Source organism: Xiphias gladius, chromosome 5 (genome assembly GCF_016859285.1).
Source record: "Xiphias gladius isolate SHS-SW01 ecotype Sanya breed wild chromosome 5, ASM1685928v1, whole genome shotgun sequence".
In the NCBI taxonomy this organism is placed as follows: domain Eukaryota; kingdom Metazoa; phylum Chordata; class Actinopteri; order Istiophoriformes; family Xiphiidae; genus Xiphias; species Xiphias gladius.
In genome coordinates this window covers 17311708-17338976 of record NC_053404.1, presented here as the reverse complement: position 1 = coordinate 17338976, position 27269 = coordinate 17311708, and the positions used below count along the sequence as shown (strand labels likewise).

Sequence of the window (27269 nt, the reverse complement as noted above, 5' to 3'; positions counted from 1 at the left end):
ACACCAGTCGTCGGTCGAAGCGTAGCCCCGCGTCTGGCTCTCGCTAGAGTGATACTCAGTGTATCAAGTTTTTTCTCTTCTTTTCTTTTTTTTTTTTTTTTTTTCAGCTTTTCGAAGCCCCAAAACCTGTAAGAGCCGAAGCGTTAGGAGGTGGTTAAACAGCAGGTTCGTCTGCCTAAACATAAGCTGCAAAAATTAGCATGAAGACAACGGCGTGTCTACACAGAATATGTCTCAGCTGCGGTTTTCAGCCGCCCTTTTCACCCGTCTCTAATGGAACAGATACGCTTCAATTCAATCAAAAAAACAAAAAACAAAAACAAACTGGAGTGTTTTGCTGTGTGAGTGTTTGGAGGCTGGTCCTGGATGCTAACATTTTTTAGTTTTTAAGCTAACGTTAGCAACTCTTACTTGATCTTAAGTGGATTTGGGGAAGTTTACGCTCCAGCAGCCCCAGCCAAACTTATTGTATTAAAAAAAACACGTCCTCAAAGCTTTCACTCTAATAACAACAAAAATAACCCCTAACATCTAGCTAATCTAACGTCTGTCTTGCTTTACCAGCCAAACAAGGTATATTAAAATAACGAGTCTGACTAATAAAGTGTCTGATCTTACATTTTTACTTATCACACTTAAAATATGAGGACTAATAGCCCTACACTCTCATACAAAAACAATGTTTCTTTATTTATATGTCTTCTACATGGATCATCAACTACATAGGGTGCTAATAATTTCCTTGGGACATGCAGCTTAGCGCAGTCTTTTACCATCATATTATATATGATAAAATATCATTTATGTAGCCATAAAGATTTATGGCTACATACATATATTATATTTATATAATATTATAATATTATATATAATATTTAGGACCCTTTGACATGGTTCTTGTTTTATGATTTGAAACACGTTGGCTTGAAACGTTAAAAAGTTGCAGACGGCATTTTCAACTAGCACGACACCAACATTTGCCTACTTACCTATCTACTCCCACTGATAAAATATGCCAGCGACACTTGTTGTTTGAGCTTGCAAAGTCCTTCTTTTGTCTGCCAAAATCAAAGACCCACTGTTTCAAAATTTACTAACAATTTTCCATGGCAGACTGCTCTATTATCATCGTAGACTATGAGACCCATGAGTGAAGGGAAAGCTGGGTAACTGCGGGTTGTGCTATTAAAATAGATGTACGTTTTGTGACAAAACGGTATTTGCAAATGTATGTGTTGTAACCATATCTGTGGCAACCCTTGGCGTATAATCACAGGGGAGAACAAAACATGGCATGAAAACACAAATTACAATTAAAAGTGCAATAAAATGAAGCGATAACACATTATATTGTGTGTTTTTTCCATTTTCCTGATTAAAATAATCAAGTTTTATTGCTTAAATTAGCTAGCTAATTACATCGCTATTGTTTGCCATATACTTTAGTATTTGTAATTTTTCAGACACGGTGTACGTTTGATTCAAATGTCTTGTTACTGTCTCATCTTTTCCACTGGCAGATACTATTCTCTGCAGGAGTATGTGAGCATGTGGCGTGTGTGCTTTTTGATGATTTTTTGATGCAGAAGTTGTAAGAGCTTTCAAGGCCAGCAGACATCTTCGCACAGAGTCATTTTCACACAGGCCCGAAGAGAAGTTTTCCAAAATGTCAGGCCATTCAGAGGAAAACAACTGCAACAAGCACCATTTATCGACTGACAAGTTGACAAGCGGCTATTAAACCCAGTTGAACTGTTGACGTGAAATCGCAGCGCCAAAAATAGCCAGACAGGGCTACGAGAAATGATCTAACTGCCTGTGATGGAAAAAAATACTATTAAAGAAAAAAACACACAGAAAAAGTCATTTACTGATGGGATGTGATATTTCAAAAGGGCAAATGTTCCAACAAGTTCTGTAATTAGGCAATGAGTTTGTTTTTTTTGTTGTTTTTCTGCTTTTTTTTCTAGTGGCGGTAAACAGAACGACTTTAAGAGCTGCAGCCATCTATGAGCCACAATGCAAAAAAAAAAAGAAGAGAAAAAAGCAACTGAATCTGAAAAGACTCAGAGCTAATCAGCCATTTCTTATCGTATTGAGTGACAAAAAACTGAGCTCAGAACACCCTTGAAATACGAGCTCGAAGCACCGGCTGAAATAACCATCCATCGCTTTGCCTTGACCCTGCACGTGACCCTAAACCATTGAAATCCCCCCATGTGAGTCGGAGATGAGATGATTACTATCTTGCCTTAATTTGCCTTTTCAACATGAGACAAATGTCAGAATGAAGCCGCAAAGTGTAATTGCCCTTGTCTAGTGCACAAGATTGTTGGTTCTCTGAAAGAAAAGAGACAGCAGCCCTCCTGCATTAGCCACACGATGAAACTCATTCTCAGAAATATATAGCGAGGTAATTGAGCGATGAATTACTTTTTGCATCAGCACCACTCAGTGACACTTATTCTGATGTAGTAATAAATTATCTCCCCCTTTGTGGTAATTTATCCCCAAAATGACATCCATTGGAAAAATGAACATTGTCCTCCGTTATCAAAGCTGAAAACAACCAATTAAACTTTCCAACAGCAAAACATTTTTCTCTCTCTCTCTCAAACTGTATGAGGGTCAGGCTCCACGAACTGTGCTGTGACATTGTGCATTTTCATTATGTAAAGTCACGTTTCTGAGTTTGACTTGTAAGCGCTGTCATTCCCTAAAGAGAGGAAATAAATGAGTTTCACACCAAGAAATGCAATCAGCAGCGGTTAAAGCTAGATCTCCAAAAATGTGATTATATCGGGCATAATTGAGTAGACACCTCTACCAAGAATCATACCGGTAGGGGAAAAATGTGTGATAATTGGAGATAGATGGAGAAACAGATGTCGAAATGGAAGACAGGCAGATAATTTAAGTGAAAAGAAGCAGACAAGAGCATATGTTCACCAGAAACGACAAAAAAAAAAAAAAAACAGTCAACGAGAAGAAAAGAGGACAATCTTTATTTCAATCTTCCAAACCAGTAATAAAGTGTGACACTCTCAATTCAACCCCAAAGAGGAAGTTTGGCAGAGAATGGTAGGCGACTACAAAGACCAGAAGGCAAGACGAGGGCATGGTTTCCTTTAGTGCAGTTTCACAGTAATAATACAGATGACCTCCGTATTTAAAAAAACAACAGGTGTGCTTAGGTTGAGGTGCCTAAGTCAATCAAGTCACAAGATGAAAAAGCACAATGAAATGAGTAACAATGAAAAACAAAACCTGAAGCCATCTTATTACTCAGCTACACTTTGTAAAAAGGTTATAAAACAGGGGTACGGAATGGGGATTACCTTTACCCAGTAACAGAATAAACAGCCCAAAACATTTGAAAATATCTTAACTGAAGGTCCGCTCAGTTGTCACTACTCGAGATGCAGTTGAAAGCTCAGAAAAGAAGCTAAGAAGTGGACCTGAGTTAAGATTCCTCTGTTAAACTACTGTTCCCAAGGTCAAGAATGATCTTTCACACTTATTCATCGCCATATATTGATAGTTCCCTTGAGAGGAATCCTTTTTTATTCATTCCAAACTTACTATACTTCCTTTTAGGCTCTGAGCATTAATTATAATGCATGTTCGAATGACCAGTGTAAAGCAAATGCAGAGCAAATAACAAAATTGCCGTACATCTTTAAAGGAATTGTTCGACATTCATGAAAGTACTTTTTCACTTTCTTGGGATCCCGCGCTCGTGTCTGCACAGTAAATATGAATCTATAGCCAGCAGCCGCGTAGCTTAGCTCAGCCTGGTTTTCCCTCTAAAACTCACCAATTAACATGTTTTATCTTGTTTATTTCACCTGTACAAATACTAAGGAGGAAACTAGCTTTGTATTTGCTGTGCAGACATGAGAGTGCAATTGCCTTTCTCGTGTAATTCTCGGCAAGAAAGTGGATAAGCTCATTTACCAAAATGTTGAACGTAGCTTCAAATTAAATCATCACCTCCCTACTTCGAGGCATGGGCTCCAGCATGATTACACCAGCCAAATGAGGAAACGTAGTGGTCATTAACCACTGGCCTGAAGTGGGCGGGGCTGTAAAAGGCAATGTAAGGTATTTCCACGCACCAATCAAGAGAAATGCCAATGTAAATCAAATCTGAAAATCACACCGAGTTTTTGAGTGTTGTGTTACCTTTATTTTTTATTTTTTTTTCCTTCTTTAGTCACAAATATTTAATTTGATACAATAGATAATAAAATGAAAAATGAAACATGTTTTCAGGTGGTTTGACTTGCGAGTCCTGCCACTGAAGCACCACTGGACCCAAAATCCAACAGGGCCCACTCTGCATTTTTCATAAAAATGGTATAAGACTCGGTGTAGCCGGTATTAGGAACGCTTTCTTCATGAAATAGGCGTCCAGGTGAACTCAGGAGAAAGCAAGAACCCTCACTTGATTTCAGCCATTATATACACTTTAGTCACAAGGTTATGAAAATAGGACAGGGAAGGGTCTCTAAGCCATTAGCTAACTGAATATGGTGGATTATAACAAAAAAAGGAGGAAAACTCAGTGGTAGGAAGACTGTCCGAATATTTTGTACGCTTAGTGTGTGTCTCAGTGCATCAGGATGTAAACTTCAACCTGCCTACTGAATTCAATATAGAAACCAGTGGTCGAGGACAGATTGAAATATGGAAACAGACAGAGCCAGTCTTCCTGAGGAATATGAGTTGTTAGGAGCCACAGGAGCTACTGATGCATATTATGGGAGTCTGCAATATAGGTACGACCCATCTACACTAAGAAATTGTAGCAGGTTGGTCATGTTGGGTGGAAATGGGTAAAAAAAAAAAAAAAGTGCACATGCCATATTCTGGTATCAGACCGACTGATACGAATAAATACTCCTGCTTTTTTTTTTTCCATCAACTGTCTACATAAATGGACACTAACAGGTGGCTGGCATGAAAAATAAGTTGAAATGCATGACTGTCTCGGCACTTTGCACCCCTAAAAAAAAAAGAAGAAGAAATGTTTCCAGGCAGTAACAGACAATAGAAAAAGCACAATTCATTTATGGCAGATTTTCCTTCTTGGGCACTTCTTATGCTTTCTACACACATCAATCACTATACATGATAAGTCTACACTTTGGGTTGAAAGGTAGAGGTATACGAAATGATGCCGTGTATTTATGTTCTATTCAGTTCGAAGGCAAGATTCATCTGTTTCTACTACTGCAGGATATTATAGTAAATCAAAATTAAACACAAAAAAAAAAAAAACAATAGAAGCAATTGGAATATGACAATAAAAAGAAGATATAATAAGGGCATTAAAGTGGTTCCAAAACAACAACCTAACAAAGTCAGAGAAAGGGTCACACATCACATGGAATGGACCACTGGTTGGTTGAATTATAATAAATAAGTGGTATGTTTGGTTCACAGCCATCCCTTCTCCTCTTAACATAATCGAGATTAGTGACTGGAGGTGACAGAGCATTCGCTGTCAAGGCCCCTTGACTTTTGGACGCCTTGCCAGAAGAACTCTGGCTCGCCACGTCAGTGTCAACCTTCAAGTCCCTTCTCAAAACAAACCTGTACAGATAGGGGCCTTTTTATGTTCACAATCTACTGTCTGCCTTTAGCTTCTGCCATTTCTCGCTGTATTTTACTTTACATTTATTGTGCCTTAATGTTTTTATCCTATGTCCATTTTAATGTTTCTATCCTACGTTGTGTTTATTATGATCTTTCGGTATTCCATTGCTCCGCGAAGCACTTCGTAACTGAAAGTGCTTTACAAATAAAGATATTATTATGTGTTTACGCTCCATCATTAAAAAGGCTTTCAGTTTTAAACAGGATTCGATGGCTTCACTGAGCAGCTGATCTTACACACTGACACACACAGAACTCAAAGATAGGACAACAGTCTGTGCTAGAGGGGCTTTGATGGCAAGTGAGATGAAAAACAAAGACGCACAACAGTAATACACTGAAATGTCTTTGATTTTCATTTCACTGCATTTGACTAGGCCTATCATTCTCTATCCGGCGGGAGCCCCTTTGTTAATCTGTTTTCTTTTCCCCAGGATCCTTCTCTCCAGCATCCTCTTCCTCATTCTCTCCTTCTTCGGGGCCCTCCAGCTCAGCGGTGCGTTGCCTCTCCTCCTCCTCTTCCTCCTCCTCGTCGGTGAGGCCCTCCCTCTTGAGCGCATCTATGTCATCCGAACCGTCATCCGACTCGGCCGTGCAGATGCCATAGCACATCAGGCTAATTACACCCAGCGGTAGGCCGAACAGGAAGCAGCCCAGCAGCGGAGAGCTGCGAAACACTGACTGATGTTGGAAAGGACACAAGAGGAAGATGAAAGGAAGACAAAAAAACGGGACGAGTGAGGGAGGGACAGTATGGCGACGTATTGAAGTTTGACAGAGAAGAGGAAAATATAGAAATAATGGGAAAATGAGACAGCAAGAAAGGACAGAAGTGAGAACAATATATGAGCTTTCTTTCACAGTACACAAGAACATGATCTCTACTTTTCTCACTGTGCTCTTGATGTAAATATAAACATACAATTAGAAGCATTTTCATCTGCAAAACATAAGGCAACCCAAAATCCCCAGACCTCAGCGCTGGATTCCCTGTGTGCTACTTTGGTAAAGTGAAAATGTGATTGGTAGTACACACACGCAGTTTTGCCAATGGAGGGCTGTTTCACATGGTCATAGAAACAACTGACCAATCAGAGCTTTGCCGGTCCGACTAAAGGCCTGGACACAGCAGTATTTAAAACTGGCAAAATTTCGTTGCAAAACCAAGTCATTCCAATGACATCGCCGCAATCAGGGGATACGATCACGGAGGTGAAATTAAACCAAGCATAGGGTTCAGCTTTGGTGAACTTGGACCTGCAAATTTGCGCTGAGAATTCAAAATCAGCCAGAGAGTCCAAATGGAGGAACCATACATTTTTATTCAACCTTCTCTGTTGGCGTATAAAAAGTTGAACAAAAACTAAATGGTTTGCAGACAAATAAACACAAACTTATTGTTCGTATTTTCCCCATTTTCAATAACTTTACAATAATAAATAATAACAAAACAAAACAATAACCAGCTAACTGAATCAATGAAGAAAAAATAAAAGGTAATTCAGTCTGATTATATTATTATTATTATATTACCACAAACAACCATTAAGAGGAATAGTAATGTCTGGTGCGCTATATAATATAATGAAGTTGGCATGTGTAGCCTGCCATGTGCACTGTAAATGATGATAACTTACAGGAAACAGTGTTCATGCACTGCATTCACTGAGACTGTGACAAAATGTGGGTCAATAGGGGCCCAGAGCTCAAATAAGTCAATCCTTATTAAAACAACAAAACACGCTAATAATTTATCTCAATTTCTTTCCTTCCTCTCAGCCTGTTCAGTGTAATGGAGCCGTTCTGGAGCGAATATCTGGCTATTTAATAAAAGTGTTTGCTATAGTAAACAGCCTCCCATTAGGTGGAGGGAATTCAAAATCCTGTTTAGAGGGCAGATCGAAAAATATTTGTGGGAAAATCGCAGCCAGGCTTTTATGTTTTTAGCGTGGATACTGTATTATTATGCATTCATTTATTCATTCATTTGCATTATGCCATTAAGCTCAGCAAGTGTGTTTAGAAGGCAGGTCACAAATCATTTGCAGAAACATGAGCAGGCTGTAATACTTTAGTATTAATTAAATTTGTGTCATGTAATTTTAGGATTCTGTATTATGTTATACAGTTTGTGTTTTCTCTTGCACTGTGCTGTCTTGTTTGTTTCTTTTGTTTTACGCTGATGACCATATTGGAGAGTTTTACCCTTTTATCTGCAATCCTTTGGATCTCTTGTACTTTAGACCGTAGAGTTTGAACTGAAATAAATAAAGAAGTCTCAAACTTCAAACACAAGCAAAAGTCCACCTTTATACACTAGTCTGTGTGAAGGTATTTTCTTCGTACCCACACTATCTTTCTATCTTCCTATCATGGGCCTCACCATCCTTGACGACATGCTCACACAGTAACTCGACTGCATACTGTACCTGCATTTGTGCAAAGGTCGCATGCACGCACATACTGTAAATGAGACTCAATCCCTGATACTTCACTACATTTAAACTGCCAATACTTGTATTTTCTATGTGTACATATTGTAGATTTAACTTGCTTTGGAGTGAAACCCTTTGAAGCCGCTAAGGGAATGAACGAAGTAAATGGAAGTGAATGAAATACAGCAAATGCACAAAAACAACAAGATGTTCTGGAGTTGATCTGCTCCCTGGTCATGATTAAAGCACCTCTCACTCATTCACATCAGTGTCCAGAGCCCGCATATAAAATTGAACCTTTTTATGACATGTACCAATCCCTCATCTCCTTCAGGCACAACAACAGCCGAGTAACTGAAGGACAACTTTGCAAGTTCTTCTTTGAATGATCTCGGTGACAAATGAGTCATCTGGCCTTAATGTAACAGGATACATCAGAGACAATGTACCTAGAAGGCAGTATTCAGTCACAACTTCTGTCAGCCACTGAGCTGAGAAGAGGAATATTCACACTCCCTCCAGTCATTGTCACTGGAAGAGGAATGGTAATTGCCGGTGCTCTGTGATGCTAGATGAGGTAGAGATGGGTATGCTATGCTAACACAGCTGGCTGAGTCATTGGGCCTAATGTGGCTGCTTGCTCATGCTCCTGTCAGACGCGCATTTAGATTAGCTCTCCGGGGGCAAGGTGATGGCTGCTGCCTATCTGCTTTGTACCATATCATGTCAATGTGAGCAAGACTAGCCATGGTGTGGTTTGCAGCTCGCTAAATTTAGGAACGCAAGGAGGAAACAGCATTTCCTTTCTCTTGCAGGTGTAAGACAAGCCCTTCACACATGGATTCTTATTTTTTTTTGCTGTTGCAATTGAGAGACAAATAAAAACCCTGCTCACTATGCTCTTAAACAGCTATTTATTATTTATGGGATTAAAACTTTTACCTTTTTTCTGACAGGTGTGATTCTTCAACTGATTTATTTTAAAACCCAACTGTCCAACCTGACCTGACAGCAACAGAATTAAATCTTTGATAAAGTTATTTCTAAAAGCATTTTTTTTGTGCTCTGGGATTAAGTTCCAGGAGTCATTTCACCTTCAATGTCATCTTATTTCTCAATAAAATGTACTAGTTTCTTTTGGGAGTTCTCTATATCCCTTTAAGGACATTGTTAAGGGCAGGGTTAAACTTTACCCATGGTTACAGTACAACTGTTCCAACTGGGGAGCATTACAACACAGCTGTATTTACATTCCCATCACACCCAGTGCAAAATAAACACCAGTTCTCCCAAAAGAACCGACTACTTAGAGTAAAAATGAGAGGAAAAGCAAGCTCAGCCTCCTGACCATTTCCTCCTCCCTCATCACTCCACCTTTTCCTACTCCTACTGCTGTTTATTTGTCCCCATACTGTGTTTGCTGCCTGCCTTGCATATGCTCACTCTTACACTCAGTCATGTCCCCTAAATGCTGTTTTTCACCCAGAGGGAAGGTGCAGGGCGTTTGGACATTTGTTCTACACTGTCACAGAACTTGGAGCAGGTTGCATATACAGTGCAGTATACGGTATGTACCCTAAATGACAAATACACTCAAGGTGAGGAATGCAATGAAGCATGAATGGTTTAATTACAGAGGTAAAGTAGTAGATCGGTAGTGACAAACCCACAGGGAGTTATCACCCAACTGTACAGTTTCTCTCACCTCTGCGAAACGTTTTAGTGTCGTTCAGCTCGTTGTTTTGGTTTTACGGACCACAACTTTACTGTTCTGATTTGCTCTCACTGCTCTCATCAATAGTGCTTCCAAGCTAAAGCCACCATATGCTACCGTTTCAGAACCAAACAGCAGAGAGACAAAGTTAGCAACTAGCTGGTGAACATAGTGGCGCCAATTACTTCCCTCAGGAGCTGGTGGGGAACAAAACAAAGCTAAAAGTAGTGTGTATATGGAACCTAAATTTGTCAGGTTGCCAGAAATGCAACTGTTGTCTTTACAACTTGTTGTGCTGCTCCCAAGCAGCCAAAAAAAAATGTATTAATGCAAGTTTAACTAAAGCCACAGTGACATATCTACTTGTAAAAATAACCTCAATAACTAAAACTAAATATATCTATTTGGAGCTTTATTTTAGGTGCATAGTGGGCAAAAAGGAGAGACAGAATCTCAGTCAAATAACTTGTAATTATTTATTGTTAAATGTCTTAAATTTAACCTGATGTGCATTACATTTAAGCACTTATAGTGCTAACTAATTAAAATATATATGGTTTATTTACATAACACAAATCTACTTGAGCATTTGGAACTTCAGCTACATTACCCCTAGGAAACATTCTCTGCATGTCTAAATGTAGCAGCCTGGAATGAACCCTCAGCGACTTACCATAATGGTGGATCTGGCATCAAAGGCCACACGTTTGATCCTCTGAATGATGCCATCACCTCCATATGCCTGCAGGGAGAAAGATAATTTAATGGAGATAGAGGAGCTACTATTTCTAGACTATGCCAATTTTATATTCACCACTTATGTAGTATATATGCAGGGTTTCATCCATTCTTCCCAAACATTTAGAATATTGTTTCATTAACCGCTTCCCTGCACAAAATTATCTGATGTGCTCGACTGTGGTTTGTTCACCGTCCAGCAGTTCTGTTCAGTCTGAGCTCATTTACGGGCAAAAGCACCTGGGCAGTCAGTGAGTGATCTGTCCTGATGCAAATTCATCAGGATGGCCAATTAGTGAGCTCTGACTAAGCAGGGACTTCTGTGAAGGAGGTGAAGGTGGGCATGAGATGATTTTTGTGGAAGCAGCTGTAGCAGACTTATACTGTGCGAGGACTGCATAAATAGTTTGAGAAGATTATACGAACCATTTTATAGCATGTTGTTGGAGTTCTTTCTTAATTGCAAAGAAGCAAAGGACAGGGGACTTAAAAAACTGAAGCCGGCCTATGCACCACAAGAGGAGAGGATAGGGATATACTTTTTAAAAAAATTAACTATCCCCTAAAAACTGCTAGAGAGATGCCACAGCCTGTCAACTCTGTCCTCCTCTGGCTGGTTCATGCTTCATGTGTAGCTAAACGCGTCGCCTGTGTGCCTTAGTGTTCGTGCTTTTCATGCCGCTTATTAAAAGACACTCAAAAATTCTACAACTTGTGTGGGGAAAAATTCCGCTCTCCACATTCCCTGAGAAAAAGAAAGAAGACAAAAAAAAACACCCTGAAAATCTAACATTTACTTTTTCCCACCCTCTGCATTATTTTAAATTTAATTAATGCACTCATCACATATTATTCTGTGCATTTCTACATGGAGCACACACTAGCCTTGAGACACCTCTTGGCAAACATTACCAGCATGACGTGAAGAGGCTGAAACTGTCAAGGCTTTGCCTGGAACTGGACTGCAGAAACATGGAGGTTTCTGTTGCTGTTTATTTTGTGGGAGGTGGTTTGTTTTGGCAAGCAAAAAATAGCCCAGACCTCTCCAGGAAAAAAAAGGACAGGACCTCTGGCTGTTTGGCTTATGGTTTCATTCATCTGGTGACTTTAGTGTAGTGCAGGGAAAGAGGTGACATTTCTTTTCCAGATTAGTGTACACACTACGTTACCAAGTCATGTAGTAATCTCAATGTTTGACTTAGAAGACAGAATTATTGTAGATAATCTGTTCAAAGGGACAGCAATATGAAATCTAAACATGTAAAAGGAGATTGCAAAAATACATCATCTGGTTCAAATATTTACCACATAGGACTTAAAATGCAAGTCAACATGCTTGATTAATAGAGACTACTGGTGTGATTACAATGGTACAACACCAGGGGATGAAGGGAAAGGGCTATAGTGAACTGAATGTCTAAACAGAAAGCAGGAAAGGGAGAGGAGGGAGGGAAGAGGAGAAGATATGGACCTGTGCAGAACCGTTCAGAACACTGCTGATGAATTGGACCAGCTGCTCCATGGTCTCAATTGGCTCACTGGGCAGGAAGTACTGCTCGTTGGATGTGTTGAGGATGATAACAGAGGGCACCGTCACCTCGCTGAGAAACCCAAAACAAAAAAAACAAAAAAACAAAAAAAAACAAAACAGGAAATACAGCTTTTAATCTTTCTTATCCTCAGCACCTTGGAAGGCCATTATCAAAGTGCATCATTACATGGGAACAAATTACAGATTGTGGTTTCTTAAAGAACAAATTGTAACAAAGAGAAAACAAGAGTGAGATAAACAAACCCTTTGTGCTCAGAGCAACCTAACTTTTCCCATGGGCATTCATTCAAAGTGGAATTTTTTTTTCCAAAAAGGAGAAAGGCAATGCAGCCTTGTTTATTTCAATGTGCCATTTCTTCTATCTTTTATGCAAACAGTGCACAACTCAGGGGCTTTATGGGTCTGTGCCGGTCACAGTTAAAAAGAGACCTTTACAAATTACGGCTGACAAGTGAATTGCAGTGGAGTCCAGAGGAAAGCGGTTCTGCCTCTATTCTGAGACACGTACAAAACGTATACAAAAGAGGCCCAGTGGTCCAGTCATCTTGCTTCATTTGAACAGAAAACACCGTAACAGAAGTATACACACTGTACACTCTCCAGTCCACCTATTTCGACAAAATCAGCTGAGGAATTTCAAAACTCAGTGACATAACAAACAAGGTAGTATGAACAAGCAATCCCTCTTTCACATGTCTCGCACAACACCAAAGTGTAGCTTAGATAAGGTATCCGAGCTCTTAGATACATACACAGGCACATAAACAGTCCATCATGGCGCTGCCACCTCACATCCCCGCCGGTTTACTCAACCAGGCAACAAATTGCACGCACGCGAACACATATCCATCACTGTCCCAATCCACCATCCAGCTGAGATCAGGAGTGCAAATACACAACACCTCACTACTCTGTCCAGCTGAGATTTGCAATTACGTGTATACACACACACACACACACACGCGCACACACACACACACACACACACACACATTACGAATGTTTATTTCCATCTGACATCCAGCCTACTCCAACAGATGGCACCCATTTAAAATAAATATGGATTAGCCTATTCACCTCTGTGAGTGGAGACTGTTGGGGGTTTGCCGCCCATAATGAAGGGTCATATACTATACTCTATAGAATTACATCTGGCAGAAGGCAAACAAGCCAAAAACAGCTGCCATATAATTAGGGCTAATGTATTCTTTTTACTTTAAAACCATGCAGGAATTGTATACAAGCCAAAGTTAGCATTAGCATAAAATTTCATTTAAAAGGTTTTTTTTTTTTTTAAAGGAATAGTTCAACATTTATTTGACAACTTGCCAAGAGTTAGACAAGGAGATTGATAACATCTCTTGAAATAAATCGGTAAGAACATCTAAAACCCCCTAAATAACTTCTTGTATCTCTTTTGTTCACACAAACTGAAATTTGGGGTTTAAGACGAAAAAAACGAATTGTGGTTTTAGGGGAAGTTACATGGGGAAACAATATCTTGGCGAACATGCTGTTCTAAGCTGCTGTAAGCTAACTGCGCGTAGTATTAGCTCTAACTAAACACACAGACAAGTGAGCGGTATCAATCTTTTCATCAACTCTCAACAACAACACGAAATGTTGGAAATCTTTTTAAAAAAAATAAAAAAATAATACATTTTTTAAAAAACATATAAAAATTGATTAAGAGAACTTAAGAGAACTTAATTAAAAACCTAATTGTAAACTGTGATAATGATTATCCCACATTTTGAAAACCTACATTTTGAATGCATGGGGACAAAATCTTGACAAAGAGTTGAAACTGTTCTTTAGAAAACCCTGGTATTCTTTGATAAAACCACTGAAAACTGAAAAACAATAGAATCAGGGAATTGGCATTCATTGTATACTTAATGTCCGCTAGTTTTGCATGGTAATAATGATCTTTCTAGTCATCCAATTCTTCCCTTCACACACAGACTTTTCAGTCTCCTCACATCGCTTTTAGTTTTTCACAGCCCACAATGCATTCCATATGAGGGGTTAGCGATAATCCTACATTTAAACAGAGGCAGAGACAGGCTTGGACATAGAGTGGTGCTCATGTTGTTTGTGTGTATATGTGTGCATTCACGAGTGTGTGTATGTGCATCTGGTGAAAGCAGGGGCAGCATTATGCCAGACAGACCGCTGCCAGAACACAGTAATCGCTGTGATGACAGGACGAGGGATAAAAAGCCATCAGATTTATTTCCATGGCCCTCCTAAGGGAGAGGATTAGTGGACATTGACAGGCCAGGATTTCATTCCTCAAAGGAGGGCAATTAATCCTGTGCTACAGCGGCCAAATTCAGTCCTGTAAAACCCAGCAAAATACATATCGTATGTACTCCTACAAAATTATGAGGGCTAATCACCTCTTTTATCCTTAAATATAAACACCGCCTGTCTGGAGTGTGTCGGGTGAATGTAGTCATATTTCCAATACAACTTTTACTGTACTCACTGACACACTTTTAATTACAGAGGACTTAGGAGAGCATGTCTGCTATAATCTCCCTCATACAAAACAATAACACGCTCAAATTAAAATAACATCCTGCAGCAGGCTATTACACTCACAGATTCTCACACAAACATACACACAACATTATACAAAAGGCACACATAATTAGATACTGTACGTTGGTAGACACAAAAGAGACACGCCAACTGCTACAGCCCTGCTGGCCTGTAACACTAGTGGGGTTCTGTCTAATTAAAAGTGTGGAATGTCAGTAGCAGGGCCTCTCCGAGCATGACACCCCAACAGTCAGCCTCAGCCTGGGCGCGGGGCTACTGCAGCAGGGTCTTGCTGCATCATTAGCGCTTGCAAGCTATTAAAAGACACAACCACTATAGATTTAATCCAGGCATAGCCTTATCCGTAAATTCCTCATATACTCCTCACTATCCTACTCTCACACAGGCAGATTTGCAAGAGCTTTTGCATCTTTGTGTGTTTTTTCATTTGCGTGTGTGTGACTCGGGGGGGTTAAATTGCCAAGAGCACTAAAAAAGAAACGACAGTCCACCCATTAATTGACTTCTCCACAAGAGAGCATCTTTAATGGCAGAGGCTGCCTTTACAAGTCAGTGCAGATCTGGATAAGTAGCTGACAGAAGGTAACATGAGGTAGAGAAAGAGGAGGATGACATGAGAAGAGAGAGGGAGGCTGGATATGAGACACTCACCCCATAATGAGGCTGTTAATGTAGTCATTCCCATCCATGTGGCCAAACTGGAAGTCTCTGGAGATACAAGACAAATCAGTGGCATGAGAAAGCGAAACAGGGCATCAAAAACAACAGACACTAGAGCAAAATGAGCACTTTTTTCCCCGTCTCCATGGACTGCATAACCTAGAACAAACTGGGACACAAACTCTCCTTCACAATAGAACACAAATATGAAACCACATTAAATGCAATCGAATGTCTTCGCTGTGCAAACCCGGGATCACTTTTGTTACTGCAGAAGGGGAAAAATATCCCCAAAGCTCCATCATATGCCGTCTCCTGTTTCTCCTCATCTTTTCCACCACAGAAAAGACTCAGGTGATTTATCTAAACGATAAGGCGGGAGGAGGAATTCAATTTGTATCTCATTGTACTGCACTATGTCTGAGCAGAGTGTATTGTGAGTAGGCTAGGGAAGGGGGTTGCACAAGTCCGGGGAAGCCAGTGACTTCCACTGAATGACTGATTATAGGGGCCTCTACATATATATTACATTCATATTGAATCACAGCTACATCTAGCGCATTTTCCCCCTGGGTGCTAGACAATACTGCCTGTGCTTATATCAATGACATGATTATGAAGAGTCTGAACTATATAATAATGCCAGTGGATGCAATATAAAATCATTCTGTGTTAGTGATAATCTTGCTGACAATAGGGGGCCAGACTGGGAATAAAGCTCATCAAAAAGGCAGCTTCTAACTTTTGCTCTTAAGGTTGCAGCCCTGCGAGTTACGGATCAGAAATAGTTGAAAAATAATCAACATGTCCAACAATGATAGGGGGAATTTGGGGATATGAGATTGAGGTACACAAAATATGATGTAAAAACAAAATTCCGTTTGTTGTTGTTTTGTTTTTTTTGTTTTTTTACTTTAATAAAAAATCAAATTTATTAATTAAATTAATTAATAATACTTTAACCAATCATTAACTTTAATATTTACAGGTCTGGTTCCCAAGCACTATATGTCCATCCTCCTTCCGAGGACACTTCTTGGCCAGTCCGCTGAATAGACTGGCCAAAAAGGGTGAGTAGCCGACTGAGAAACTTGTACGTGTGTGAGGAGGCATGGAGCACTCTGAAGGCAAGAAAGTGCAATAAAACTTTCTTGCAAATGCTGTCAGCGGGGATTTCCACTATGTACTTAAATGTTCCCCCTGGAAATGAGTAAGTGCCTTACTTATCCATTCAACTTATAAATTATTTATAAATGTAGATAGATATTTATTGACCTTATTGGTCATGTCTTATGGCTCTCGAGGAGTAGATAGTGTTTTTTTTTTGTTTTTTTTTTGTAAACCACATTCTAACAGAATTAATATTCCCGGGAAAGTGGGCGTTCAAATATTTTGCTCCTCGGTAGATAAACTAATCGGTCTGAACAGCATTTTAACCATTGCCAAATTACAGGAGGTGGTTTATAACAGCCAAGAATATTCCACAGAAAGATTGTGTGACCTTTGCAACCAGCAGGCTTGTCAGACAAAAGCGATGCTGGAACTGTAAGTGTTTACGGATTTAAACCATTGATCAGCACAAGAAATTTTTAAATTCTACCAAACATAAAGCCACTGTATTTTCAAGTGTTATGTGATTATAGCATGGCATGTGTTTTTTTATTAGAAGAATGAGACCATCCCAATTAGAATTGGCGCAGTATATACGTTTAATGCTTTTAGCCTATTTATCAGTGGCCAGGGGGGTTGCGTACTGGCTTTCAATGCTGTCACTGTGTCTTTTTTCATACTACCACTGGAGGCTACCAAAGTCAATAATTTTAAATTCACAGTGGCTTCAACATATTCTTACACCAGCATTAGTTTATAAATTTTGGCCACTTGGTGCCAATATATATTATAACAAGGATATATTATACCTTATAATTTTGATATAGCCAACATGTTCAGAAACAGTTGCCCATTTACACATCCAGCAGACACAGAGCTGTGTTTCTGGCACCCTAGAATATGTAAGTCTAATAATCACCCTCCGTTTAGTTACGTTTTGAACTAACTCCTGGGAGAAATATTTGGCCCTTTAGCTGCTAATTGTTCAGTATGTTCACCAGCTAACTTTATCTACTGTTTGTCACTTTATCTACTGTTTGAAACGTTAAAAATGTTGTTCTTAGGATCGAAGCTTTGAGTCCAGAATAATTTATGGACAGAAAGTCATGGGTCAAAGGTTTCAGTTTGTGACAATGCACCTCACAGGCTTTACCCATGATAAAGATTCATGTCTCTCTATGTTGCACCAACCTTCCGTGCATCAGCTTGTGCAAAAACGCCAAGAAAATAATGGCTAGTGCAGAATTTCAACTCAATTCACACCCACCAATTGACAAAATCAGACTCTCTCACAAGTACAATTTGCGCACATGTGGGCACATGCCTGCCCCCCCCCCAATAAAAAAGACCACACAGACTGGTTCCCTCTCAGATCTGAGATTTGCATTCACTGTTCTGTCAAAACGCTACAAATGGTGGGTGAGCTGAATACCACGACATTTATTAATGCATCAAATGGTGTCAGCTCATTCAAATGTCAGTCACCACCTATGATCTGTTGATCTGTTGCCTCCATCCACCACCGGGGGCGACAGTCGAGCCTGCGACTTCTAATTATGAGTACCGTTTAGGTGTGTCAGAACACTTCAGGCAGCTCTCGTCTCAGTGGGGATCTCAAACTCGAAAGTCTTCAAAAAAAAAAAAAAACAGTACTGGGTAGTGTGGCGGATAGTAGTCTAATGGATGATAGGGATCTGTGTAATTCAATCAGTCCTAATGGGAATGTCTGGAGAGGAAGAAAAACTTTGATCATGGCCGTTTGAGATACAGAAATCTATCTGATGAAGCAACGTGGTCATTTTAAATGCGTTTCCTTTCTGTAGTTGGTGCAATTTTCCAATCCGTAAAAGAACGGGTCAAACGAGGCAGTTCTTAACATAAACATCTCATCTCCAGTTGTTACTGCACAACTGCGACTGGAGAAAACATAAAATTATGCATTAATACAAGTAACACTGAGTTTTTGACTGACAGCTGAAAAGAACACCTATATTTGGAAGCTGACATTTTGCATAATTACCTTTCTACAGAACCTCAGTGAAACCAGACATGCCCTGACAAAGGCATAAACCTGCATGTGAATAGACAGACGGCATTCCCCAGTGAGCGCACATCCTAGAATAAATGTATAAATTGGACATTCCTCTTTGACCTCGTCACATATCCGTGCCTTACCTGTTAAAATGTTCTCTGTACTCCTTCGCCACCCTCTGAATCAAGCTCTTTAATCTAAAAGCAAATGAGAAGATAGTGAAATACCACAAGTCGGAGTCTAACCTTTTTTTAGCCGATGCCTGCAATTTGTGGGGAAATCCAAACAACGACATCAAGTCTTATCTTTATTTGAAAGCTCTGCACTTAAAAGCGCAACTATTCTGGTAAGTGCGGGAGTGTATGGGAGTAATTTATATAGAGCCACGCTTTTTAATTTCCCTGTTCTTTGTACCTGCCACTCTCCTCTGTGGGGTCCTTGTCATCGATGACTGCAATCGCCACCAATTTACCTGAGGGGGCAGAGAGGGATTACAAATCACAATCACACACACAAGAACAGGACGAGAGGACAATGGCAGGCAGATAAAAGGCTCTGGAGGAGACGCATCACCTCTCAACAGGGGATAAGAAAGGAAGAGGCACGGGAGCGCTATCTTCATTCATCACTCAAACATTAAACTAGCTTAGGGTTTATGCTTGGTTGAACAGGAAAGAAGTGGTCAGTTTCTGGTAGAAGAGCTATTTCCATGCCATTCAAATCCCAAACCCGCGACATGACAAATAGGTCTACTTAAAAAAAAAAAAAACTTACACAACTTAAAAGGTCTGTTATCCAGACTTGTAGTGTTTGAGGCTAGAAACCCATTGTCGCTCGGACAAGAGTGCCAGCCTGCCCCCTGCTGGTCACTCATGGTAGTTATATGGCAAGGTTAAGGTTATGTGAAAACGGTGGACAGCTTGGCATCGTGAAAAGGGAAAATATTTTACATACAAATAATGCTTCTAGTGGCAAGAGTGGAAAAGGAAGAGGTAGTTAATCCATGAAACCACTTTTAAAATGTATGCCTGTTTTACGTTCTAATCCTACTGTATAGGGGAATATTTACAGTCTCTATACTGTATGCATCATTCCCAGAATAACTTTGGTTGTATACATATGTGGTCCTTGGGAATGCAGTGAAAACTGTTTATTTATGGTTTACTGTGTGGGGTTTTTTCTTCAGTGCCTCCTCATGGGAATACAACCTGTGAAAATGTGCGTAATTAACTCTGTACAGTCTTGTAGCTAAGTGCCCAGATTCCACTGTCGACGTAGCTGAATTAACTACAGTCCTGGTTAATCAGGACAGCCATATTCATTATTGTCAGAAAGAATACAGCCACTCTTCTCTATTGCTATTACAGGACATTTAGTATAAGCAAATGTTTTTAAGAAACACCACAATTTCAGGTTTAAAAAAGGTACCACTCTCTAATAATGCACCTTTTATAAGGGGTTTATGAGCTGGCACTAATGGCTTAAATTATGGTTAATCAGTCTTTTTTTCATGCTTTATAGCTCAGTTCGAAGCCATTCCTAAGAACAACATTTGGGTTGTCAGGGTGTTCAAATTCCTTTTGCCTACTTTGATCACTTCTCTATGGTAACAATGACGTTATAAATGCTGATAAACCAATCACAAATACTCATACCTTTTAGATTTCTAATAAGATGTCAAGTGTACAAGGAAAAATGTTAATAAAGACTCACTTTCTACAAAGCTGATAGCTAAAGGGGTTCTTTACATAACCTATCCAGTCTGCAGTTGTCCAGACGCTCTATATCCCCTCTCTAGCAGATAAAACCTCACACAGTCCACTGGAGAGCTAAAGAGCTAAAAAGACGATAGAAGATAAACGTCAGCCAAAAGAGATTTTTCACAACCTGGCAACCCCAAATTGTAGAGGGTGATTAACTGATCGACAAAGAATTACATTTATTAACAATTAATAAAGCTACCATTTGTAAACCTTTTTTTTTTTTTTTTTAAATAAAGTCATATACTTTCTTACAGCATCACCATGCGGAATGTCTCTGTTATTTCGTACATTATTTTCATGGGCATTGTAGCTTTGTTATTAATTTCTTCTAATTTCTTTCTTTCGAGAGTCTATACTTGTCCAGATAGACTTCCTGCATGTTGCCGAAAACATGAAACGGTTTCTCAGCCTGCTACCCTCTGGAATCAAGTCTCCATCCCTTTATTCTCCAGCTTCATCCTCCAAACTGCAAGGATAGATCAAATTCCTTGAGCTCTATGAGCTGATTGCTGTAACCCTCTGGTTAAGATGTTTAGGATTCATTTTAGGTCATGGTTCAGGATCAGAGTGAAGATCTTACCTCATGGTTTAAAGACAAAAAGCATTTCTAAATCACTGAGTGTTCATGAGCTTTATGCCGTTAAGTCTCAAGGCTCAAATTCTTCTGGTAAAAGCGAAAAGAAAGAGCTATTAGCTCTTGTGAAGTGATGTAATCAAATTTACAAGACATCCCTCTAACAACCTGCATACGTCATATTTCCTGAAATCTGCTCAATCATATAAATATACTGAACCAGCCAATTTTCTTATCCATTGCTTTGGGGACTATGTTGTTTATCCACCTGACCTTTATCCACCTTTGTTGATTGGCTATTTATGTGTCTAAATACAGTAACGTTATGCAGCAAGTCTGAGGTTTAAGGGTCAAAGTTTGAGAGAATCTTTGAGCTTTTTCATTAGTTTGTGGTGTGGTTTTGACATTCTTTCACTGTACGTTTGAGCAATCATTTAGGCTCAGTTGTTGTTAAAGGAATGTAGTGTTGCCTCTCATTGTTTGTATTGTGGCTATCAAACATAGTGTCCATTCTCTGCCTTCGTAGAACAGCATGTGCACCACAGAGAAAACAAAATTGTTCTACTTTGCACCAGTCAAACCAAGATTTTTCTTTCAATTCTCTACAAATCCTTGACTCCGCCTCCACTGGTATTTAGACAGGGGTACTGAGTTTTGTGTCAGTATGACTCACAATGTGTGGATTTGAGCTTTTAAAGTGTTGCTCAACCAGCCCCAAGTGTATGAAATCTGATACTTGATTGAAATGTCTTTTAGAGACAATGCTTAAGCTGTTTTCACAATTTCACTTTGATCGAAACTCTACTAAGTTATTTCAACAGACTGAAGAGCAAAGACTATGTTGTCTTTAATCAGTCAGACTCAATTAAGATGCTTTTGTGACTATTTTGTGTGGTGGGACTTCCCACCATACCAAGCAGCAAATTTGGCACATATGGGTTAAAAATTGAATGTACGCAGCAACAAATGTAAGCAACATCCAACCACTGAGTGTCAATGATGTAAAAAAGAAATGCACATAAAGAGTTAAAATAGCTTTCTCTGCTCAGATCATACAGCCACATAGAGCAACATGGTCTATCTAGAGGGAAGGGACACGCTTTTCTATCATAGCTATTTAAACATCTAAATACAAAGTAAAAAGTAAAATGCAACCAAAAAAGGAAAATACAATTTGGGAGAAAAGAACATATTATGGATGACAAATTTTATGCATACGCCACCTGTTTCTCCGAGCTCATAGAGCGTAAAGCCATCGATCTGCAGGTACCCTTGAAAGCGCTCCTTGTTCACCCACGATGACAAACTACCATCCTCATACTCTGCAACACAGAGAGCAAGAATCTTTCAGGAGGAGAAGCAGAAAACAGCCAACTGCCATTCTGCACACAACCTGTCTATATTAAAAGCAAAGCAGAACAGTTTATTGATGTCTGGACTGTAAGGAGATCACAGTGTTTACCACCTGTGCTCTCTCTGGAGTAAAGAGCAGGACAAAAGCTAAGCATCAATAGACAGTGATCAGCTAAACAACAATCAGAAATTATCTTGACAGAGGGCTGCCTGCGGGTTAAGTAGCCAGGGAGGCTATTTTGGGTCTGAAATGGCACAATGGACTGTGAGCCAGAGAGAGCAGACTGGGAATCAGGCCAGATGCAAACAATCAAAGGTAACAGTTTGGTTGTCAAAGACAGAAATGAAAGAACATTTTGTTCAGGCTGGACTGTCCACAATAATCGTGTTGTAAAAGATTAATTTGCCATATATCAAATAGCTGGTTGTCAAGAATATAACATTTTAAAAAAATGGTAATTTCCATTCACAATAGATGCTGTTTTTGCTGGGATTGTGGCTCACCTGACCTCATTTTCACAGCCATTATGTTTCTCTGTCTTCAAAAAAAAAAAAAAAAAAAAAACCAAAAACCAAAAACACATTTGGTTTGTAAATTACTCTCCACACGTGCATTCATTTTCAGGACACAGTTTTGGCAGATATTTACACATTTGGAGCGAATGCATAATTCAGCAGATGGATAAGAAGGAAAAAAAAAAATCACAAAGTGCAAAGAATAACTAAAAAATAAAGTGAAATAAAATAAAGGATTATTTCCTGAATGTGAACCTCATGTTGTTGCTACCCTAACATCTGGAGGCGACATGCAAAAGGGAACATTATTCTCTCCCTGGAGGGTATAAATACGGTGTAGCGAGGCTGCTAAACAACAGTTTTCGCTACAGGATGCTCATAATTGATGTCAAATGTAGCTGGGACCTCATTATGACATGTTAATAAGTTATCATGACCTTTCTGCTACCATTACAGTAATTATAAGAACACTGATGACTTTAACATGGTGCTTAGGCTGCAGGGCCCCAAAGGAGCTGTGAGCATAATACCGAACATGACAACCTAAAACCTGGAACATGCTTTTAAAACCCCAAGGTCGAAGTAGTATTAGAATCAAAATGACCTTAATGAAAAGCAATCTATTTCTCAGTGCTGCTGTGCAAAGGCAGGGCAGTGATGTTGTTAAGACTGCTGAGTCAGTCAAACTGGTGTACATTCCAGAGAGTTCTTTCCACAGATGTTGATGATAGACAGCACGCAGCTGACCGACACGCTTCTCCGAGAAGCGAGAGAGAGGTGAAGGCCCCATACCGAGATTGTACAGCCTGATGAACCTCTACACTGGCAGAACCGGCTTCACCTTGAAACAAATTAGAGCTGCTCTTTTCCTGGGCGCCAGCCACGCAATCTCCATACTGCCCTACAGGAGACTGTCGGCCAAGAGTTCACACAGCAGGAGACAAGAGAGAAAGATGAGGGGCAGGAGGGGGAATAAAATCAGACAGTGGGTGGAGTGTCGATGATCCAATATCAGAGTTTTGAGTCGAGGGAGGAGGCGGCTCTGAAATATTTCAAGGATGAAGGTTAACGGCACAGGAGACCGCCAAGACAATGCAAATAGAGTAAGAACAAAACCGGAGGGAGAAACTTAGAAGACAGGGACAGGGTACTATCATCAAAGATGACTCAAACAAGGTAAGACAGTGAAGGGGGCAGAGGCTGAAAAGAGTGATGTATTTAACAGAAACAGAAAGCTCAGTGAAATGACAAAAGAACGCTTCTCACTTTCTTACTGTATCAAAGAAGGAAAACCTTAAAGATTAACAATTAAAATACTTTGGCTAGTTGCCAAAAAGAAAAAAAACAAAACAAAAAAAAGCTATTGTATAGTGGGGGATACGGGATTTGAACCACGGCCCAAAAATCATTTTTCCCCATACACAATTATAGGAAAAGGAGTGGCTATAAAAAGGTTAATGCATTTTTTTTGAGAATCACAAACATGTGAAATGACTCTTTATCGTCAGAATTTGATCTATTTGGTCCAGTAACATTTGGAAAATCCAGAAGAGCTGAATTATTAAAATATCAGTCTGCCAGAAGTCACGGACTCACATGCTCTCAGTTGGCTTGACTGGAAAAGGACTCGCATTCTCTATGGGCCCAAAAACCCAGAAGCATGAGGGAGCCCACAGAAACATGCCAGACGCTTGTTGGAGCCCACAAAGCAACTTTCCTAGGAATGAATGGGACGCCACCTTTGAACACTGTATCCGGTTCTCCTCAGCACATCCATGAGGCGAATGTGCTAAACATTAGCATGTCAGCACTGCCACTGTGCGCATATTTTCATTCTGATTTTAGCATGTAGCTCAAAGCGCCACTGTACTTAAATACAGTCTCACGGACCACTTGCATGCCTGTAGACTCTAGCATGGCTAAAAACAGAAACGGATTTTGTAAATATGGATGATGCAGAAAGACTTGCTCTCAGTTGGTTGTTCCCATATGAAAGATTTAGAATTAGCCACTTATTTACAGAACCTCTAGAATGTGAGAGCAAAGTCCACACGTTAAACTTGTGTGTGGCATTTATTTTCTTTCCTCCGCTATTTGCTGTACAACATGTCTTAAACTTTTCACTTCACTTTCTCTTCGAGTTTTGTATGTGTGTTACCAGAGGAACATTTCATGTTTTTTTGAGATTTGATAATGAGCAGCGTCAGGCGAACGCTAACCAGTATTTTGATACAGGGAAAGGAAAATATGGTCAACAGTTATTGCGCTTTGCATCCCCACATCATTCACACGCACTCATTTTTGACGATTCAAATACCCACTGAAGTGAACACTATCCATGTGTGACGTCACAAAACGTCATCTTTGTGTTTAAACCTTTTTAGGTGTGATCTCATCACAAGTCATCACAATCACGGACTGTTAACCGGCCTGTCATTTAGGTGCTCGCAATACACACAATGCAAAATAGTCCGGCCTCACAGGTGCGTTATGTACAGTACCTTTCCATACAAGGAAAAAACACTGAAATAGAAAGGCTTATGTGGAGCTCTGTGTCTTAACTAGTGTATTAACACTTGATACATGTTTGAAGACAACAATGTTGACAAGTAGCATACTTTGTACACTAACATACATCCTAATTATATTTTTCTGTTTTCTCGCGGCACTAAGATGTGGCCCCACTGTGTGTCACTGCAGACACACAGTGATCAAAAAGATCTTGGCTCTTTAAGCACAATAACAGCGCAGACCTGTGTAGCAGTATGAAACTGAGGATTTGAGAATTAAATATGTATGAGCCTCTGTGCTGTACTATATTTTAACAGCACTCTTCAAAAGGGACACTGGTGTTTGTGATATGCACTAAACCAATCAAAGTTCAACAACAATATGTCAAATGTCAATTTACACAAAGTGAGCGGCCTTATTTGGACAGTGTGGCTTTGCTCAGTGGCATCCAGTCTTTAAAGACACAACAAGACAGGCCCGCACATTAAGAACAATAAACATGCACTGACTTTCTAATAAGTATTTTGAATCTACGTCTTCACAAAATACAAACAAAAACAAATACCAGGGGGCAGATGATAAAAGCTGCTTGTGTATTCTGGAAACTGCCAGATAGCAGAGCTATAGCCGGCAGATAAAAACAATACAGCTCAAAAAAAAAATATGACAGAGTATGTGTGTTATATATCCACACACTTGTCATAGTGTGTCATAAAACTGTGTCACTGGGTGCCTATGTAAATGTGTCTCAGAAGTGCAGCCAAATTAAATTCGATAAAAAGTTTCTGACAGAACATCATGCAAAGCGAGGGTAATAGAAAACCACATAAGGTGCCTCAGCCTTATTTATTTCCTAACCCAACATCCAGTCGCTGGGTTTTCAGTGAGACCAATCCTCTGAGAAACATGGCACAGCACAGCTAGACAGAAACCACATGCTGAAGACCACAGGTGGTGAAAAAGGAAGACCGGGCAAACTACTTTCTCTGATGCAGACCGGGGAAATTTCTTATGCTATCATTGTAGGTAAGAGCTTAATGAGCTACAGTCCAATTATTTTGCCAACAGTACCTCATAATAAGTGCTTTACTTCTCCAATTTTCTAGAGGCTTGAAAGGGAAAGGAGTAATCCACCATATGAGGAAGGACACAACTATGTCATTGTGCCGTTCTACTCCGCTTCTCATTGCCTGTCAAGCTTAATACGTCGTCGCCATGGCAATGCTAGACAATCACCGCATCCTCAGTATCAGGGTCCTGGAGGAATCCGCAGAGTGTGGAGTTTTTGTCATTAACGTCTACTGTGACGAACCTCTCCTGCTGCAGTTCTGGTGCAGGAAGCCCGCCTTCCGTAATGGTCAGGTGGAACAGACAGCTGTGAAATCGCAGAGGCTGGCAGAGATGGATTTTGTTCTCCAGGCGCTACACCGTGCACCAAACCTACCCAACAGCCACTACTGGGTGCCATTTGTGTTAGTGTTGTGCCTCGATGCTCTTCACTTCCACTTCTGCCTCCCAGCTCAGGCCCAGTGCGGCCGCAAAATACAAGACATCATGGAGGAATACGGTGAACTCACGTTGTTGCAGTGAGGAGCTTCAAATTAGGAAACACAGAAAAAAGAAAAAACAGCTCCTCTAAACCTTTTATGTCAAATATGATTTATTTCTGATACTTGACGGCTGCTTTGGTAATTCAATTCTTGGCTTTGTCCGACTCTATATACAGCACAAACTCTGCACTGGTTTCTTTGGCCTAAACTTTGTTCTATCACACCCACGCGAGCAAGTCCATCCACCCTGGTTTGCTATGTGTGTCCACCCAAAGACAAACCACCAAAACATCACTGGCCTCACCGCACACACAATATTGGGCAGAGCCCTGGGTGCTTTATGATGGGCCAGGCACACCATAACTCAGTGTGGTGAGGATGATGAAAGAGCAGCAGCGGGGACTGGAAAACTAGAGAAACACTGCTCGAGTTACAGGGATTATATGAGAGAAGGCGGAGGGAACAGACGGAAGGAACAGTGGACAGCATGGCACCCTAGGCACCCCGGCCCCTAAAACTAATTTTTATGCGT

At 40.0% G+C, this 27269-nt stretch overlaps 1 protein-coding gene across 1 annotated transcript in view; it reads right to left on the bottom strand.

Annotated features, from left to right (window-relative positions):
• Positions 1 to 2989: 2989 nt before the first annotated feature.
• tmx3b (thioredoxin related transmembrane protein 3b) overlaps positions 2990 to 27269 on the bottom strand; it is a 33129-nt gene continuing 8849 nt past the window's right edge. Inside the window, exons 10-16 of the mRNA XM_040127232.1 lie at positions 22031 to 22129; positions 18885 to 18942; positions 18614 to 18667; positions 15320 to 15376; positions 12020 to 12149; positions 10484 to 10552; positions 2990 to 6342 (exon numbers count right to left, since the gene is read on the bottom strand). Of these exons, the coding sequence (XP_039983166.1) occupies positions 6073 to 6342; positions 10484 to 10552; positions 12020 to 12149; positions 15320 to 15376; positions 18614 to 18667; positions 18885 to 18942; positions 22031 to 22129 (737 nt within the window). The 3' untranslated portion in view covers positions 2990 to 6072. The remainder of the gene's footprint in view (positions 6343 to 10483; positions 10553 to 12019; positions 12150 to 15319; positions 15377 to 18613; positions 18668 to 18884; positions 18943 to 22030; positions 22130 to 27269) is intronic.